Source organism: Pleurodeles waltl, chromosome 4_1, assembly GCF_031143425.1.
Source record: "Pleurodeles waltl isolate 20211129_DDA chromosome 4_1, aPleWal1.hap1.20221129, whole genome shotgun sequence".
Taxonomy (NCBI): domain Eukaryota; kingdom Metazoa; phylum Chordata; class Amphibia; order Caudata; family Salamandridae; genus Pleurodeles; species Pleurodeles waltl.
Window position 1 is genome coordinate 397,809,704 of NC_090442.1, and position 19,111 is coordinate 397,828,814.

The 19,111-nt window shown below is 45.5% G+C and overlaps 1 protein-coding gene across 3 annotated transcripts in view; it reads left to right on the top strand.

The window, feature by feature from the left end:
- The window catches only part of STK38L (serine/threonine kinase 38 like), a 402,183-nt gene that overhangs the window by 356,334 nt on the left and 26,738 nt on the right, over positions 1-19,111 (top strand). For all 3 annotated transcript variants that reach the window (XR_011202284.1, XM_069228620.1, XM_069228621.1), the window contains exon 13: positions 11,739-11,830. Coding sequence is in view for 2 of the 3 variants with exons in the window: in XM_069228620.1 (XP_069084721.1) it covers positions 11,739-11,830 (92 nt within the window). In the remaining variant the exon portion in view is untranslated. The remainder of the gene's footprint in view (positions 1-11,738; positions 11,831-19,111) is intronic.

The following is a 19,111-nucleotide window of genomic DNA, read 5'->3' on the forward strand; positions in this document are numbered from 1 at the left end:
TTGGTCCTTTGGATGCTAGGAGCAAATTGAAGAAAGTGTGAAACTGGACATCCAAAGACCTGAGTAATAACAATCAGCAAGGGTCCATATATTCATATTTGGTCAATTCCATGGAAAAAAATCAATACTCACCCTAACGAAAGCAGATCCTACTTGAGGAAGGGAAACCATGCGGGAGGGTTAATCCTGACCTCTGTGTCCTTAATAGAACTGAAACTTTCCGTTACGATATCTAGGAAATATTTCATGCTATGGCAGGACCGGAGACGAGGATTACGCTGGTTTAAAGCTTATCCACAACCAGCGATGCAATGGTGGGGACTGGTTTAAAGTAAAACCTTTTATTGGTAGAATTGGACTACCACTCCGCAGCATTGAGACTATCCTCCAGGTGGGCACAAAGGGAGAATGCCTTGGAAGCCAAATCTCCTCTGGCAGTGTGTCTCAAATATCTTGGTGTCTGTGCCAGCTTCTTGCATGACCCACTGGACCCATCTGGCAGTTGAAGGTGAAGAGACTGCTCTTAACGGTTTACACAGTGCTATCAGCAGTTCCTGTTCTCCATGGGGACGGAAGTCCTCAGTCATGGCCTCGTAAGCGTTTATACATCTCACTGCACATAGTTTTGGGAAATCTGGAAAGGAAGAGTAGTAGGTAACCACACAAGGGCTGCATTTAGTACATTGTAAAATATGGAAAGAGACCCCTTCTGTACCCATTATGTCCATTGCTCTGACATCAGAGGCGCGTCTGAAAGAAATGAGACCGAGGGGGGTGGCTAGTTTAGCTGAAATTTCTTTCCTCAATAGGTTATTATTTGATGGCCAGGAATAAATTGAGGACCTTGTTAACATCCCACAGAATACAGTATCTGGGTACTGGAGGGAGGTAAAGGTGAATGCCTCTCAAGAGCTTGCGCACCAACGGTTGTTTGCCTACCGGTTGATCTCCCACCTGTGGGTGGCCGGCCGAGATAATATATCCGAAGGCATTGATTGTTCTCTAGCCCAGGCCCTTCGGAGCCAAAGAGGCTGGAAAATTCAGGATGTGGACAATATCTGCCTCATGGGATCCAGATGTCGTGAATGACACCAGTCCATCCATGTAGTCCACGCCGATTGATGACGTTTGACCGTGCTGTCTGCCCTTGCCTGGGAGAGGAGGGACGCAGCCTGTCTTGAAAGGACTTGGATTTTATAGTGTATCCTGTAATCCTCATTGCCATAAGAGAGAGGGACCATTCTAGCACCAGAGAGTGGGGATTCTTCTCTGGATCTTGGAGGAGATCTGGAAGCAGGAGTAGAGGGATTGGAGAATCCCAAGAAAGTTCAGAAGAACTTGCCACCAATCTTGAGAAGTCCATGCCGGGGTCACCAAGACTACCTCTGCTACGTGATGCTCGTCCAGGGCTGAGAGGCGCATGATCAAGCCATATCCATGTTCCTGTTGCCCATTTTGGAGTAATGCGTCCATGGCCGCTGCCTCCATGTCTGGGTGGCAACAAAAATATCTTAGGAGCTGGAGGTCCACACTGGATGCAAAGAGGTCCCCTTGAGAATGGGCTCCACCATTTGCATAGGAAAACCAATGCAGACACTAGAGGCTTGCATCTTGGAGATGGCATGAGTGCCAATCGATTACCTGGTTGACTGCACCCGGAAGAAGTTCTATCGTTATAGAGACCTAATTCTGCAGGCAGTAGTCCCTCATTTGGCAGGCTAGATCTGCCAGGTTCTTGGATTAAGTTCCTCCTAGGTGATTTATATAACGAACTGCTCCCACATTGTCCATATTGAAGAGGACACAACACTTGACTCGCTCCTTGCTCCAGCAACCGATCAGGCCTCCTTATGAGCCACCACCATTGGATCTCCTCTATGGCATTCGCGGATAACGGAACCACTTGAGAATACATCAGTCCTTTACAGAGGTGAGAGGCCTTTAATCGTTGGAGGGCCTGTTAATGAAGGGGTCTGGGAAGATGACCTAGATTGAGAACAACAGGAGACCCATCACTCTCACTATTTGGCCTAGGGAGGTGTAGGGTCGGCTTATCAAGCAACGTAGTTTGTGCCTAATCTTGGTCATCTTCCGGGAAGGAACAGTTGGGAATGGCCGAACTGGGTCCACTACAAAACCCAAGAACACTAGTGACTGTGAGGTGGAGAGAGGGCTGACGATTGTTGATTTATTCTGAATCCGAGGGACTCCAGGAGCAAGCCAGTCATTTGTAGATGTCTTGAGACTTTCAAGGACACTGGTCCATTAGGAGGATGTTGTCCAGGTAGATATTGAGGGGGATGCCTCGAGCTCTGAGGAACATCACCTTAGTGAAGCACCAAGGTGCTGAGGACAAACCAAAAAGGAGGGAGGCGAATTTGGTCTCCACCTGCCACTGAAATCGAGGAAGCGGCGGTGGGGAGTGACCACAGAGACTGTGAGGTAGGCGTCCTTGAGATCCAGGTGTGGCATCCAGTCACTGGGAAGAAGAAAATCCCAGAGCAGATAGATGCCCTCCATCTTGAAATGTCAAACCATTTGTTGAATTCCTTCAAGTTGAATACCGGCCCCTGTGCCTCTTTTCTACGACAAACAGATTGCTTAAAAGTCCCCCGGGAGGGGGAATCCTCACTATTACCCTTTTAAGTAACGTGTCCAATACGGCTACGTCCACTAGAGCAGCATGAGTGGGAGAAATGACATGGGGAATCGGGATTATTTCTTGGAAAGGGGAGCCTTAAAACTCTATATGGAACCCTTTCACAGTTTGAAGGACCCAGGCATCGGATGTGAGGGTCTGCCAGTTGTGGAAAAAATTCCCAAGTCTGCCCACCAGGCACTGCTGAGGAAAGGACTGAACTCTAACTTGAATTGTTTCCTTGGGTGAAACTGTTGCATCTTCCTCCTCTCGCACAGCGGAAGCGGGGGTACCCCCAAGTGGGGTAAAGGCTTCCGAACTTGGAGGCATCCTGGTACCACCCCCTCCTGTTGCCTTGTCTGGTGGAGGCTGGGTGTTGAGTACGGTCGGCCAAACACCCCGTACCTCGGCCAGCTCTGGTGAAAACCTGAGGAGTATAGCTGCATTTTATGGATGCCTGCGCCCCATCCAGGGATCCAGGGCTTTGAAGGTTTGGACAAATGTACCCAGTTCTTGTATGAACGGGCCCAAAATAGCCCCCCTTGAGCAATGGAAGCCCACCTCCCTGGTGGCTAGGTCACCCATCTTAGGGTCGATTTTTATGAGGCATGAACTGCGCCTCTCTGTGGAGATGGCACAATTTGCGTTTTCCAGGTGGAAAATGGCCCATTGGGCCCAACCTGAGAAGACCTCAGGAGATCTAAGGCTCCCTTATGCTTTGGCATCCCCCACCATGTCCAAGATACGGGTTAGGAGGCCCATCAGGTCTAAGAGCTTGAACTGGCGAGCCCCCCAGGACTGGTCTGTCCCCTTCTTGGTGTCTGATATGTATTTACCCAGGAAGGTGGCCATGCATTCATCTTTGTCTGGCATGAGCACCACCTTGTCTCCCAGTGTTGTGCATGGGCACTCTGTTCGCAGGCAGTTGCGGACCTCCTTGTCTGGTGGCTCATGAAGCCGCCCCATGATATATGCTGCGACCATGTCCATGGGTATCCACTCCAAGGAACGGGGTTGCAGGTGGCTCTCCAGATCTAGCATATCCGATGTGTCTTGGGTAGCAGTAGCCATTTTCTTTTCCTGTGCATGTCATGGTGAAGGATGGAAGTCTAACTCCTCCTCTCCTTCCAAGCCTGAGGGTGAAATTGGGGCCCGAGGAGGTGAGGGTGAGTTAAGGATGCAAAGGGCATCCGAGGGTGGCAGCTCTGAGGGACTAGGTGCTGCTGAGTCTTGGGGTGGAAGCTGTTCGCGAGTCAGACAGACCCTCTTCCGTTTGTCAAATGCATCTAAATCAACCCCAGACACAGGGTCCCTCTTTTGTTAAGAGAGTGATGGGGGCTGGTCGGAGCCTTCAGGCGGTACGAGGGGCATGGGCCCTAAATTGACTTCCCTCTATTGAGGGGTTTGAAGCAGCGCTCTGCATACTGCAAAAGAGACTTCTCCAGGGGAGCTACCACCAGTGCCACTGCCTTTGTGATGGAGGTGTCCCATTATTTCCCAGAAGTGATCATCAATTGGGAGGTAGGAAGTAGTGTCCTTCTCAAGGTGAGTCTGCTCAAGTCACTCATAGTGGCCAGTTTACTGTCAGGCACCAAGGGAGTTCCCAGCTGGAGGGAGTGGGGGTCCCGGGTGGGGCGAGGGAGCGAGGGAGGGTCACTGGTCAGGAGCGACTACACTGGGGACCCAGCTGATTCTGTGGGAGTATGTAGAGGGAGTCGTCCCCCAACAGGTATTGTTTCCTCGGTCACATCCAGTGGAAAGTGCTGACTAATACACACAGCCTGGCCCGTAGGGGCTCCAGGCATGAGGGTGCTCACTGTATTTGCAGCACCCAGCCAAACGTGCTATTAGAATGAACTTGAGATTGCGCTGGCCTGGTTGAGCACGACGCCCCCCGGCACCGTAGCTCGTCAAGGAAAATTGACATCCCCGCAGCTGCACACTGAAATTACACAAGTAAATAAACAAATAACGGTAGTCGATTTAAGCATGCAGTCAATATATGACAAATAACCTCATAAATTAAATCAATAAAAGAGGCCAAGTGGCCGGAGGCACTTAACTCGGCTGCTGAGCAGCAAAGAAAGAGGAGCCAGCAACAGCATCGTAGGACTGTGGAGGGGTCACAGCTGTATCTGATTGGATGTTAATTGGTTGAACTGTGACTTTTTCCCCTAGGTTAATGGGAAATGAAGTCTGTTAAATGTTGAAGTAATGACTGCCGTTTACTTAAAAAAAAGAAAGAGGAAAAACGAGTATTCCTAGCATAGAATTTCCTAAAGTCCCATCTCATTTTTATCTCAATGAACCAATAGTTCTTAAAACTTTTAGAAACAGCTTTTAATACTCTAGATGTCAAAAGATGCCAACATTCTACTGTGAAAAAACTAAACAATTTCCAAAATCTGACAATTTCTTTAGTTGTTGCCCCTCCACAGAAAGGTAAGGCACTGTCAAGAAGTGGTTCCCAACCTGTGGTCCGGGGACTCCTGGGAGTCCGCGAAGCCTACTCAAAGGCCCTGCGACGTCTTAGAAAATTAAATAATATTTACAGATTAATAATATTGCTGAATGTATAATTGAAAATTTTTAAAACATACTGTAATTGTCAAGTAATTTGAAATGGAAGGGTTTAAATCACATTAGTATCCTCAGATTGATTTGTGGGAGCAGTGCAGGTGCATGAAACAAAATACAGAATGGTTGATGTGTGACTTCAACTGAATTCAGAAAAACTCAAACTTGCTATTAAAATTATTATTTTTATTTATATATATTTTTTTAATTTGTGTATGTGTTTGATGAATGCTTGTTTCTGGATTTTGTGTGTAATGTTTTGCGTTTCAAATCATCAAAAATGTTTAGGCCGGGGTCCCTGGCTTCCAGTAATGATATAGTGGGGGTCCACAGACGTTAAAAGGTTGGGAACCACTGGATAGCCCATTGAGTCTCAGTGGCTATAGTTTTCTGCCATTAGAAAGCTGGTTGTCTGTTAATTGTAAGAGTTTGAGTGTATTCTACAACCTGGACCGCTTTGTTGGACCGCTGCATTGAAATCTGTTCCGTCTAGATTGTTAATGCTTGCTGTTTGGATTTAAGCATGAGCGTGTATAAAAGATGTAATACTGGAGAAAAAACAAGTTACCAGTACACTGTAGTTCTGCAATAATGGTATTTTTTGTAGATTCACATGCAACCCCCTCTCCTCACCATCAAAGGAGATCACTATATTGGCTACCTCATTTATTACTGTAACGTTTATGCTAACAAATCTGAAGTATGGTGAGCCTGAAGAAGAGTGATCTAAGAACTGCTTCTTGATTTGGTGGAGTTTGTTTTTTTTCTTCATTTTTACAAATTGGTGTGAATAGATTACTTATGTCACATTTTGAGCTTTACTGTTTAAAGTTTAGCTTTGCACCACTTGTTATGTTTACCATGAGTGAGAAAGATTAAAGTATGTGAATCTATGAAAAATATCAATACTGTTGAACTGTAGTGCAGGGAAGTAACGTATTTTTTCTTTGACTAAGAAGGGTAAAGGTGGTGGCCGCATTATTCCACAATTGTCCAAAGGACATCTACAAAGTCTTCTTTCGAAGCTTTTAAGAGGAATTCGAGCTCCTCTTAAAAGCCTTTAGAGAATACTCTGTAGGCTGCTCAGCCTCTAGGAGAGACTGTGTTGAAAAGAGCCATAAGCATCAAAAGGAGCTGAAAAGTTAGTTGGCACATCAACCTCAGAGCTAGAATTGGAGATGAAGTGAAAAACCACAGCCATTGTGGGTTCTTTCATGATAAATTAGATGCAGAGACCAGAAGTCAGGCAGAGTAAAATGCACACAGATCCTGAAACAGGGCATATAGTAGCACCGTCTACAGAGAGTCAATCACAGACGCCCTTCACACATGACCAACATCTGAAGAAACAAACTGACTTTTGAAGAAGCTATTTATGCTGTGCGTCATAGTTTTTCTGTTACATATAAATCTAAAATAGTTTGTGGCATGTGTAGCTGTAGATTCACTTGCTGTGCATACTTGTCCTGTCTAGTGTTGGGCTTGGACGTGTACAACTTGCTTTTGTTTGAAGAAGTCTTTTTGATTCACAACGTATAGCAACTCCACCTATCTTTTGTAATGCATATAGGCATGGTCTCTACAGTTAGACTGTTATTTTCAGCTGTTGGGGTTCAGACGTTTCTCTGTGAGCTCCACTTCGATGGTGCGTGGTGTTCTTGCTGGTCTCTTGGATCTGCTCCTTGTCTGTTGACTGTTCATTCTCACTTACTCGTCGTTCTCCACTATCACATATTCCTTCAATTCCATCCCAGAGTCAACGATTTCAACTGTACAGGACTCACCCATTCCGGCGTACAATCACTTCGACATTCGATAATGTCTGCTTAATAGAAAGGACTCCATTTTGGTTCTGTCATACTTGCCATGAAAAGTACCCGAGGACCGTTCTACATGAGATTTGTAACCTCTGTTAGTCACCGATCATTGAGAAGACTCCCATTCAGGGTGCCTCACATTCCAAAAGAAGCATAGAAATAGACTGGTGCAACGCATCACTTTGGCTTCAAAGACACATGAGGGTGGAGGAAAATATGGCAAACCTTTTTGGGGACTGAGAAGTAGAATCTCCAACAGCCTGATGTTTCTGGCATTGAGTTTGAGGAGGTGTTCTCACCAGAAAGTTTTGACTTTGAGTCCGATGCCAAAGCAGAAGAGCCCCTACCACACCAGCACCTGCCGCTGAAGGCCACTGTGAGTAGCACCCTCCTACATGCCATGCACCTTAGAGGGACACCAGCTTTGAGCTACTCTGCCATGACAGAGGTCTCCAGTCTGCAACTGCCTCATGGGTATGGTCGATACCAAACTTGCAGGCCGGACTTGGCTCTCTCCTCACATTTGGCGGCAAAGTCCTCAGAGCCACGCACAACTACTGCTGCCTTGGTGGCGAATCCGAAAACACCCTCTCTGCCATCATTGGAACTGAAATATACAGACCCAAAACACTTTGAGTTGAGATCAAGCAAGCCGAAGCTCTCTTCGTTGCTCTCTGGACGGCAACAATCATCTGCTCCTTTCAGGCCACTGTCCGCTGCCTCAGAGGATCTTGATCAGCCAGTTCTCCAGCGGTTTCAAGAACAGCTCTACGCCAAGCAACAGCGTATCCATATCCAGCCTGGCACCGGTCAGATCCTGGCCAAGCCTCCACAGGCACCCGAGGACTCGATTCCTCATAAGGGCAAATTGGTTTTTAAGGAGGCCCTCAACCATCCTGTGCAGCCAATGCCTAAAAAGCCTTGGTGCCACAAAAGAGGCACCTCTCCACTGCTTCCTCTTCTTCCTTTCCTCCTTACACTCCTCTGTCTCTGCCACTCCTTTACTGCCTGTAAAGCCTCAGTCACACTCTGCCCAGGGTTATCCACATTTGGAGTGGTCGGGACAGCCAAGCTCTGCTCACGACCCTTATGACCCACTGTATGATCATCCCGTCCCTGACATGGGCAAATGATGATGTAGAGGCCCCACCGGATGATGACCCTGACTCATATCCCGCTAAGCCCTCACCCCCGAATAATACTATCTTGTACCACAAGATCTTATACCGTGCGGCCACGTTTCACAGGTGGAACTTTAAGTCCAACACGAAGACTTTCTCTTGAAGACATTTTCCTCCATGCATTGGTCCCTTCAGTTCCTCCTGATGCTTAAAGAGCCCATAAAGGTGCAGCTAGTCATTCTGAACCACCCTACATCAGAGGCCAGTTAACATTGATTACTTAGTTGTCCACATGGCTAGGAAGGTTGCAAACTCCCAGAGAAGAGACGCACCCCCCAGGACCAAGAGAGTGAAAAGATTGATGCCAGCAGCAAGTTTGGTGCACCACAGTCTGACACCCATTGGTGCATTGCCAATTCCATAGGTCTACTCTCTCAGTGCGACCAAGCCCAATGGGATCAGATGGAGTACCAGAACCAAGATCTCTTAGAACAGTATTAAAAACAGGAGCAGGATTTTGTGGCGGGAGGGAAGATCATCTCCAACATCAACATCCGCTGCGCCTTAGATACTCCTGACACAGCGGCTCGTGGTATGAATGCCAGTGTCCTTTGGTGCCACACCTGGCTGCAGGTTTCTGGCTTTAAACCAAAAGTCCAACAACACCTTCTAAATGTGCCCTTTGATTGGTAGCATTTCTTCAAGCCCCAGGTCGATGAGATGTGTTAGAATAGATCAAGAAGGACACGGCGAAAGCCATGGGCACAATCCACACATCAGCTTCCTTCTGCTTCTTTCGGCACTCCCAGTATTGTCGCACAGGCAAAACTCTCAACCTCACGACTTCCACCACCTTCCCCAGACAACATCAGCAGACTCCCTCACGAGATTACTTCAGGTGAGGCTATAAGGGGAATAATGACAGAGGCAGAGGAAAGGGGAAAGGGGAAAGGGCACAGCCCTCAATAGGGCTTACCCTCCAAAAAAGTGACTATTTTGTCCTCCCCACTCCCACCCACCCCTCGCCCCTTCTTCTGCCATTCGTACAATACCTGTCAGGGAAAGGTTGCAGGGTCTCCTATCACAATGGATGGAAATCACTTCTGACCAATGGGTTCTAGACATCATACAGGAAGGTACTGTTTAGAGCTCATCCACACACCATCAAACATCCCACCTGCAAACACAAACTATCCCCAGTATATCGGCGTCTGCTCTAGGAGGAGATGTATGTGCTACTAAACAAAGGGTCTATAGAGCCAGTACCGCCACAATGCAGTGGCAAGGGGGTGTATCTTTATACTTTTTAATCCGCAAAAAGAACAATACCCTCCGTCCCATTCTTGACCTCAGGCCTCTCAACAAATATATCCTGCCAGAGCACTTCCACATGCAAACACTTGGATATCATCCCTCTTCTACAGCAAAGTAACTTTTTGACCGCCCTTGATCTCAAGGATGCCTACTTCCACATACCCATCCACCCTGCGCATCGAAGATACCTACAGTTTGTGGTGAGTGGTCAGCCTTACTAGTTCACTGTTTCCCTTTGGTGACCAACACACCCTCTCCCCCAGAATGTTTACCAAGTGTCTGGCTGTGGTAGCCACTCATATCAGGCAGAGCAGCATCCATGTGTTTCCTTACGTGGATGATTGGCTGATCAAATGTGCTACGCAGCACCAATGCCTAGTGCACATGAAAACCACCATACAACTCCTTCACAACCTAGGCTTCATGATAACTGCAACCAAATCCAACCTTCTGCCGCTCCAATTGCATCCCTTCCTGTGGGCCCTTCTTCACTCACTCGTATGGAAAGCTTATCTCAGCCCTGCAAGGGTGCAAGCATTCCAAACGCTGCAGTCCTTTTTTCAGCCCGATTGTCAGGTAACTGTAGTGCATTTACTAGACATGATGGCAGTCTGCATCGTCATAGTTCCTCATGCCAGGTTACACATGTCTGATACAGCAGTGCCAAGCAATGCAATGGTCACAGGCAGAGAATAATTGGGAGGATTGAATGTTGATCTAGGGGCCCTACTCATTGGTTTCTTCAGTGGTGGAATGCAAACAACCTGTTGCAGCAACAACCTTTTCTTGACCCAGTTCTGCAAGAGACCATCTCCAGGGGTGCCTCGCTGTCTGGATGGGAAGCGCATCTACAGGACCTCATCATCCAAGGGGTGTGGACACCTGCTCAGAAGAGTCTACACATCAGTCACCTAAAACTGTAAGCTGACCCTCGTGGCATTCCTTCTCATCCAGCACAAAGTAGTCATGGTCTGGTCAGACAATCTCACTGACATGTTTAACCTGCAGAAACAAGGGGATACGTATTCACTCCCGTTGCCTGCTTTAGCCCAGAGCATTTGGCGATGGGTGATACATCACAGGGTACATTTGCTCATTGAGTACATTCCCAGTATGGACAATTCATGAGGACGCATCAACAAGTCCAGGAATGAGAACTTCGACCCCAAGTCCCCTGACGTACTTCTTTCATTGGAGTACCTACAAATAGACCTGTTCGCCGCTGCTGAAAATACTAAATGCCCAAACTTCGCCTCCAAATTCCTACACTCGTAGTCTATAGGCAGCTATATGGGCCTTCCTTTTGAACCACTTCATTCTTGGCCCTTGAAGTTTCTTTCTGGGAAAATTGCTTTCCTTAGGTGTGTCAGTGTCATACATCCACTAACCTTGGAAGCACCTGTGGTTGTTGCAGATGGTGATATCCTCTTACCTTTACTTTGCGTAGTCATATTCTCTGTGCTTCATCTACATCTTCGCCCTCTGTATGGAAAAAACAATCTAACAATGAAGCTGATGCCCATGCGCATTACCAGAGATAGGTGGAGTCACTGTACTTTGTGACTGAAAAATACTTCTTTTTGCAGAAACAATTTGTACATGTCCGAGCCCTACACTTTCAAACCCAATATTAAAGGTAATGAGAGAGTGTGCAGCATATCGATCAACAGTAAAAAAATATATATATATATATATATATATTAAAAAAAAAAGCTGCAAACTGTTTTGCTAAGTTTTTTTTTTTTTTTTTTTTTTTTCCATGCCTCATTTTTTTGTACCATTGTTTTGCATGCTGTTAGCTGCCTGCTCATGTATTGTTTGTGGCCATCAGTTTCCAAATACTCACAGTGGAGTCAGCATTCTGTTCTTATTTATTCCCGAAACCTTTTTTTTTATTTTTTTTTAAAGACGTCTGTCTAAATGATGATCAAATCATTCATCAGTGGCTGTAAAAGGAGCCTTCAACATTTTTCTTACAAGAGGTTAAACTACTCGCCTTATATCAGCCATTGCAGAGTATTCTAAATAGTACATCTCCCATCTGTTTTGGTAACGACTGCATAATATTCAGACATTTCTTTAGGCTTCTATTGTTAATATTACAGAAAACGTGAAAGTAACTTGCGTACAAACAAAAAAAATATTCTTTGCACTTGACTGAGCGCTCCAGTTAAACAAGGTATGTAGTTGTATTACAACCTAGGTGAAGCCATTTAAACAAAAAGTATTTTCCTGTTGTTCAGATGCTGATTTCTTTCTTTTTATTTTCAGAGAGAGACCAGCAGCAATTACTATAGAAATTAAAAGCATTGATGACACTTCCAATTTTGATGAATTTCCAGAATCTGATATTTTACAACCAGGTGAGACACATGACTCGAAGTAAAGGCAGATAATCATTAGTTGTTTGGAAATTAACTGGTCTAAGACATGTTCCCAGCCATATCAGTAGATGCTGACAAACCTCAACGACCTAGGTGCACAATTAAGGTGGGAGTCATGCTTGTGTTTATATATATATATATATATATATGTTCGATGGCATGTGTAGCTGCAGATACACATGCTGTGCACAGTCCGCCATCTGGTGTTGGGCTCGGAGTGTTACAAGTTGTTTTTCTTCGAAGAAGTCTTTTCGAGTCACGAGACCGAGGGACTCCTCCCATTTCGACTCCATTGCGCATGGGCGTCGACTCCATCTTAGATTGTTTTTTTTCCGCCATCGGGTTCGGACGTGATCCTTTTCGCTCCGTGTTTCGGGTCGGAAAGTTAGTTAGAATCTCGGAAAAAATCGTCGGTATTGTTTGCGTTCGGTATCGGGTTAGTTAGAACAAATCGACACCGAATTTTGAAGAGCTCCGGTGGCCCTTCGGGGTTTTTTCGATCCCCCGTCGGGGCCTGGTCGGCCCGGCCACGTGCGACTTCAAGGCTGATGGAACGGACCCCATTCCGCTTCTGCCCAAAATGCCATAACAAGTATCCGTATACGGATCAGCATCTGGTCTGTAACTTGTGCTTGTCCCCCGAGCACAAGGAGGATACTTGTGAAGCCTGTCAAGCGTTTCGGTCGAGGAAGAAGCTGAGAGACCGAAGAGCCAGGAGACTACAAATGGCGTCCACGCCGACAGGTCAAGAACGTTTCGAGGAGGAAGAAGAAGCTTTCTCCATCCACGAGTCGGATTCTGAAGAACTCGACGCCGAAGAAACACCCCAAACCGTGAGTAAGACGTCGAAAATCAAGACTCACGAGAAATCCACAAAAGCCCAGGGGACGCCACCGCCAACAGGCCATGGCTTAACCCGAAAACTAGGTGACCGATCCAAGGCACCGAAAAAGGGCATGCTGGTGTCGAAGTCATCCAACTCCGGTCGAGATACCGCCACACAGCAACCTCGGAGCCGAGACAGCGGCTCCGAGAAACTTCGGCACAGAGACAGCGGCACCGAAGACTTTCGGCACCGAGACACCACGCCGAAATCAAAGAAGGTTTCTCCGGAGCCTAAAAAGACTTCCGAAAAGGTTTAGGTTCCGAAACATCCAGCCTCGGAGCCGAAAACTAGTTCCTATACAGAGGAACAGGGATTAACCTCCCAATTACATAGATTTGGAGAGGAGCTTCAAGCTGTAGAGCCTGACTACACGCAAAGAAGGCTTCATATTCATGAGGACACAGGGAAGATAACCACTCTTCCCCCAATCAAAATAAAAAGGAAACTTGCCTTTCAACAAAAGGACAAGCAACCACAGGCAGAGGTGGCAAGGAAAACAACCCCACCACCGTCTCCACCACCATCAATACATGCATCACCAGCAACAACTCCACCACTGATGCACTCACCAGCTCATACTACAATGAGTCAGGATGATCCCGATGCATGGGACCTTTACGATGCTCCAGTGTCTGACAACAGCCCAGACTCCTATCCTACAAAACCGTCACCACCTGAGGACAGTACATCCTACACACAGGTGGTCGCAAGGGCAGCCGAATTTCACAACGTCACCTTACATTCTGAACCAATTGAGGATGACTTTCTGTTTAACACCCTATCCTCCACCCACAGCCAGTACCAAAGCCTTCCCATGCTCCCAGGAATGCTAAGATATTCAAAACAAATATTTCAGGATCCAGTTAAAGGCAGAGCCAGAACTCCAAGGGTGGAGAAAAAGTACAAGCCACCGCCAACAGATCCAATCTATATTACAACACAACTAACACCAGACTCAGTAGTTGTCGGGGCAGCTCGTAAGAGAGCCAACTCTCATACCTCAGGAGACGCACCACCTCCAGACAAAGAAAGCCGCAAATTTGATGATGCAGGAAAAAGGGTTGCAGCACAAGCAGCAAATCAATGGCGTATTGCCAATTCACGAGCACTTTTGGCACGATACGACAGAGCTCATTGGGATGAAATGCAACATTTCATCGAACACTTACCCAAGGAGTTCCAAAAAAGAGCGCAACAGGTGGTAGAAGAGGGACAAAGTATCTCAAATAATCAGATACGGTCTTCCGTGGATGCAGCAGATACAGCTGCAAGGACAATAAACACTGCAATCACGATACGAAGGCACGCATGGCTGCGCACTTCAGGGTTCAAGCCGGAAATCCAACAAGCTGTGCTCAATATGCCATTTAATGAACAGCAATTGTTTGGGCCGGAAGTAGACACTGCCATTGAGAAACTCAAAAAAAGACACCGATACAGCCAAAGCCATGGGCGCACTCTACTCCCCGCAGAGCAGAGGCACATTTCGAAAAACACCTTTTAGGGGAGGGTTTCGAGGTCAACCCACAGAAACCACAACCTCACAAACAAGGCCTACTTACCAGGGTCAATATCAAAGGGGAGGTTTTCGGGGGCAATATAGAGGGGGCCAATTCCCAAGAAATCGAGGAAAATTCCAAGGCCCCAAAACTCCTTAAAATAAACAGTGACTCACAAGTCACACAACCCCATCACATAACACCTGTGGGGGGAAGACTAAGCCAATTTTACAAACTTTGGGAGGAAATAACAACAGACACTTGGGTCTTAGCAATTATCCAGCATGGTTATTGCATAGAATTTCGCCAATTCCCTCCAAACGTCCCACCGAAAACACACAATATGTCAAAACAACATATAGATCTTCTAGGACTAGAAGTTCAAGCATTGCTACAAAAGGACGCAATAGAATTAGTACCAAATCTACAAAAAAACACAGGAGTATACTCACTGTACTTTCTAATACCCAAAAAGGACAAAACTCTGAGACCAATACTAGATCTCAGAACACTAAATACCTACATCAAATCAGACCACTTTCACATGGTCACGTTACAAAACGTAATCCCACTGCTCAAACAGCAAGATTACATGACAACATTAGACCTAAAAGATGCGTATTTCCATATACCAATACATCCTTCACACAGGAAATACCTAAGGTTCGTATTCCAAGGAATACATTACCAGTTCCAAGTGTTGCCATTCAGAATAACAACTGCGCCAAGAGTTTTTACAAAATGCCTGGCAGTAGTAGCTGCACATATCAGAAGGCAGCAAATACATGTGTTCCCGTACTTAGACGACTGGTTAATCAAAACCAACACGCTAAGTCAGTGTTCACAGCACACAAAATATGTCATACATACCCTTCACAGGCTAGGTTTCTCCATCAACTATGCGAAGTCACACCTTTTGCTGTGTCAGACACATCAATACTTAGGAGCGACAATCAACACAGCAAAAGGGATTGCCACGCCAAGTCCACAAAGGGTTCAAACATTTCACAAGGTAATACAGGCCATGTATCCAACTCAAAAGATACAAGTCAAATTAGTAATGAAACTCCTAGGCATGATGTCTTCATGCATAGCCATTGTCCCAAACGCAAGATTGCACATGCTGCCCTTACAACAGTGCCTAGCATCACAATGGTCACAAGCACAGGGTCAACTTCTAGATCTGGTGTTGATAGACCGCCAAACATACATCTCGCTTCTATGGTGGAACAGTACAAATTTAAACCGAGGGCGGCCTTTCCAAGACCCAGTGCCACAATACGTCATAACGACGGATGCTTCCATGACAGGGTGGGGAGCACACCTCAATCAACACAGCATCCAAGGACAATGGGACATACATCAGAGGCAGTTTCACATAAATCACTTAGAACTGTTAGCAGTATTTCTAGCGCTGAAAGCTTTTCAACCCATAATAACCCAAAAATACATTCTTGTCAAAACAGACAACATGACAACAATGTATTATCTAAACAAACAAGGAGGGACACTCTCGACACAGTTGTGCCTCCTAACACAAAAAATATGGCATTGGGCGATTCACAACCACATTCGCCTAATAGCACAATTTATTCCAGGGATTCAGAATCAGTTGGCAGACAATCTCTCGAGATCACCAACAAACCCACGAATGGGAAATTCACCCCCAAATACTAAACAATTACTTTCAAATTTGGGGAACACCTCAAATAGATCTATTTGCAACAAAGGAAAACTCAAAATGCCAAAACTTCGCATCCAGGTACCCACAAGATCAATCCCAAGGCAATGCTCTATGGATGAACTGGTCAGGGATATTTGCGTACGCTTTTCCCCCTCTCCCTCTCCTTCCATATCTAGTAAACAGGTTGAGTCAAAACAAACTCATACTAATAGCACCAACATGGGCAAGGCAACCTTGGTACACAACACTACTAGACCTTTCAGTAGTACCTCATGTCAAACTACCCAACAGACCAGATCTGTTAACACAACACAAACAACAGATCAGACATCCAAATCCAGCATCGTTGAATCTAGCAATTTGGCTCCTGAAATCCTAGAATTCGGGCACTTAGACCTCACACAGGAATGTATGGAGGTCATAAAACAGGCTAGAAAAGCTACCACTAGACTCTGCTATGCAAATAAGTGGAAAAGATTTGTTTATTACTGCCTTAATAATCAAATTCAACCTTTACACGCATCTGCAAAAGAAATAGTAGCATACTTACTACATTTGCAAAAATCTAACCTAGCTTTCTCTTCCATTAAAATACATCTTACGGCAATTTCTGCTTACCTACAAATTACGCACTCAATTTCATTGTTCAGGATACCAGTCATAAAGGCGTTTATGGAAGGCCTAAAGAGAATTATACCACCAAGAACACCACCAGTTCCTTCATGGAACCTCAACATTGTCCTAACACGACTCATGGGTCCACCTTTTGAGCCCATGCACTCTTGTGAAATGCAATATTTAACGTGGAAAGTTGCATTTTTAATTGCCATCACATCTCTAAGAAGAGTGAGTGAAATTCAAGCATTTACCATTCAAGAACCATTTATTCAAATACACAAAAATAAAGTTGTTCTACGGACCAATCCTAAATTTTTACCAAAAGTTATCTCACCGTTCCACTTAAATCAAACGGTAGAATTACCAGTGTTCTTCCCACAGCCAGATTCTGTAGCCGAAAGAGCACTACATACATTAGACATCAAAAGAGCACTAATGTACTACATTAACAGAACAAAACTAATTCGAAAGACAAAACAACTATTTATCGCCTTTCAAAAACCTCATACAGGAAATCCAATTTCAAAACAAGGCATTGCTAGATGGATAGTTAAGTGCATTCAAACCTGCTATCTTAAAGCTAAAAGAGAACTGCCCATTACACCAAAGGCACACTCAACCAGAAAGAAAGGTGCTACCATGGCCTTTCTAGGAAATATTCCAATGAACGAAATATGTAAGGCAGCAACATGGTCTACGCCTCATACATTTACCAAGCACTACTGTGTAGATGTGCTAACTGCACAACAAGCAACAGTAGGTCAAGCTGTATTAAGAACATTATTTCAAACTACTTCAACTCCTACAGGCTGAACCACCACTTTTGGGGAGATAACTGCTTACTAGTCTATGCACAGCATGTGTATCTGCAGCTACACATGCCATCGAACGGAAAATGTCACTTACCCAGTGTACATCTGTTCGTGGCAAGAGTCGCTGCAGATTCACATGCGCCCACCCGCCTCCCCGGGAGCCTGTAGCCGTTTAGAAGTAGATCTTAAACATTTGTACATTTGTAAATATATTACTTAAAACTTTATTATGTACATACGCATTCACTCCATTGCATGGGCACTATTACTAGCATACACAACTCCTACCTCACCCTCTGCGGGCAAAACAATCTAAGATGGAGTCGACGCCCATGCGCAATGGAGTCGAAATGGGAGGAGTCCCTCGGTCTCGTGACTCGAAAAGACTTCTTCGAAGAAAAACAACTTGTAACACTCCGAGCCCAATACCAGATGGCGGACTGTGCACAGCATGTGAATCTGCAGCGACTAATGCCACGAACAGATGTACACTGGGTAAGTGACATTTTCTATATATATATATATATATATATGTGTGTGTGTGTGTTTGTGTCGACGACAACAAGAACACCACTGAAGATAATATGGGCAGAGCGATTAGATCCTTGAAAAACAATGTTAAGGTCTGGACAGAAATACCACTGAACACAATGGAGTGGGTGGCCCTCACCAAAATGGCAATGTTATCTTGAATGCTTTACTATTTCACTAGTTTGCCATTTAAAATTCCAGTGGGCTATTTTAGGGACCTAGCCATTCTGATCCAGGCAAGTATATAAGAAGGGTAGACTTATTTGTCCCAAATACACTTAAAATGCCTACATTGGGAGAGGGCCTGGGAGTCCCACATTATGAATGTTATCAGCTGCCAGCACAGCTTCAGTAAGCAGCACAGTAGCTAGCTAACATACTGCGTGCATGGCACCGAATGGGGAAATGTGGAATCCTAAATCTCATGTTCCCAAACAAGGGAGGGGAATACAGTTTCATTTGCTCGCATTGTAATAAAAACCTGGAAAAGATTTCCGTACAGATGTAAGCAGCATGCAGCTTATTCCCCAAGTATACCAAATTGGGCATCAGTGAGCATTAGTGGGAAACAGATCATCCTGATGGGAGCAATATGACCTGTGTCACAGTGCGAGACCTGTACGAAATGAAATGGAGAAACAGAGAACATTTGCAGGTATACTGGAAGCACATGATGTGACAGCTGCTTATTCCAAGTATATGGCAGTCATGGTACTTTGCATGAGAAATGAGTCCCTAAGACACTGACACAGCCCGAAAAGGACTATACGTTAGACACCATACTGACTATGGGAAATAGTAGGCAGTCATAAAAATGTATAGTGCTCTGACTCATCTCTCAAAAGAGGAAGCCAGGCTTCATTGTTTGGACTCCAAGAGAGAACTCCGGTTTTACATTGTTTGCACCAAGGAACATTGGGTGGACGATCAGTTCTTTGTGGAGTTTGCTGGAGCCAAAAAAGGCAAGGCAGTGTAGAAGTGGATTATCTAGCGATAGATTGTGTTCTGCATTGCAACATTGTCCAAGAAGCAACCTACGGGAGGCCTGTGGGCTCATTGCACTAGAGCCAAAACAGCTACCACTGCGTTAAGTATGGAGAGTGCCTATCCAGGATATTTGTCACGCACCTACATGGGTGAGGATGCACATGTTCACAAAGTACTTTTGCCTCAACAGTTGGGGCTTTTAAGATGGGCATTTTCCCCACTCTGTCCTACAGAACTTTTTAG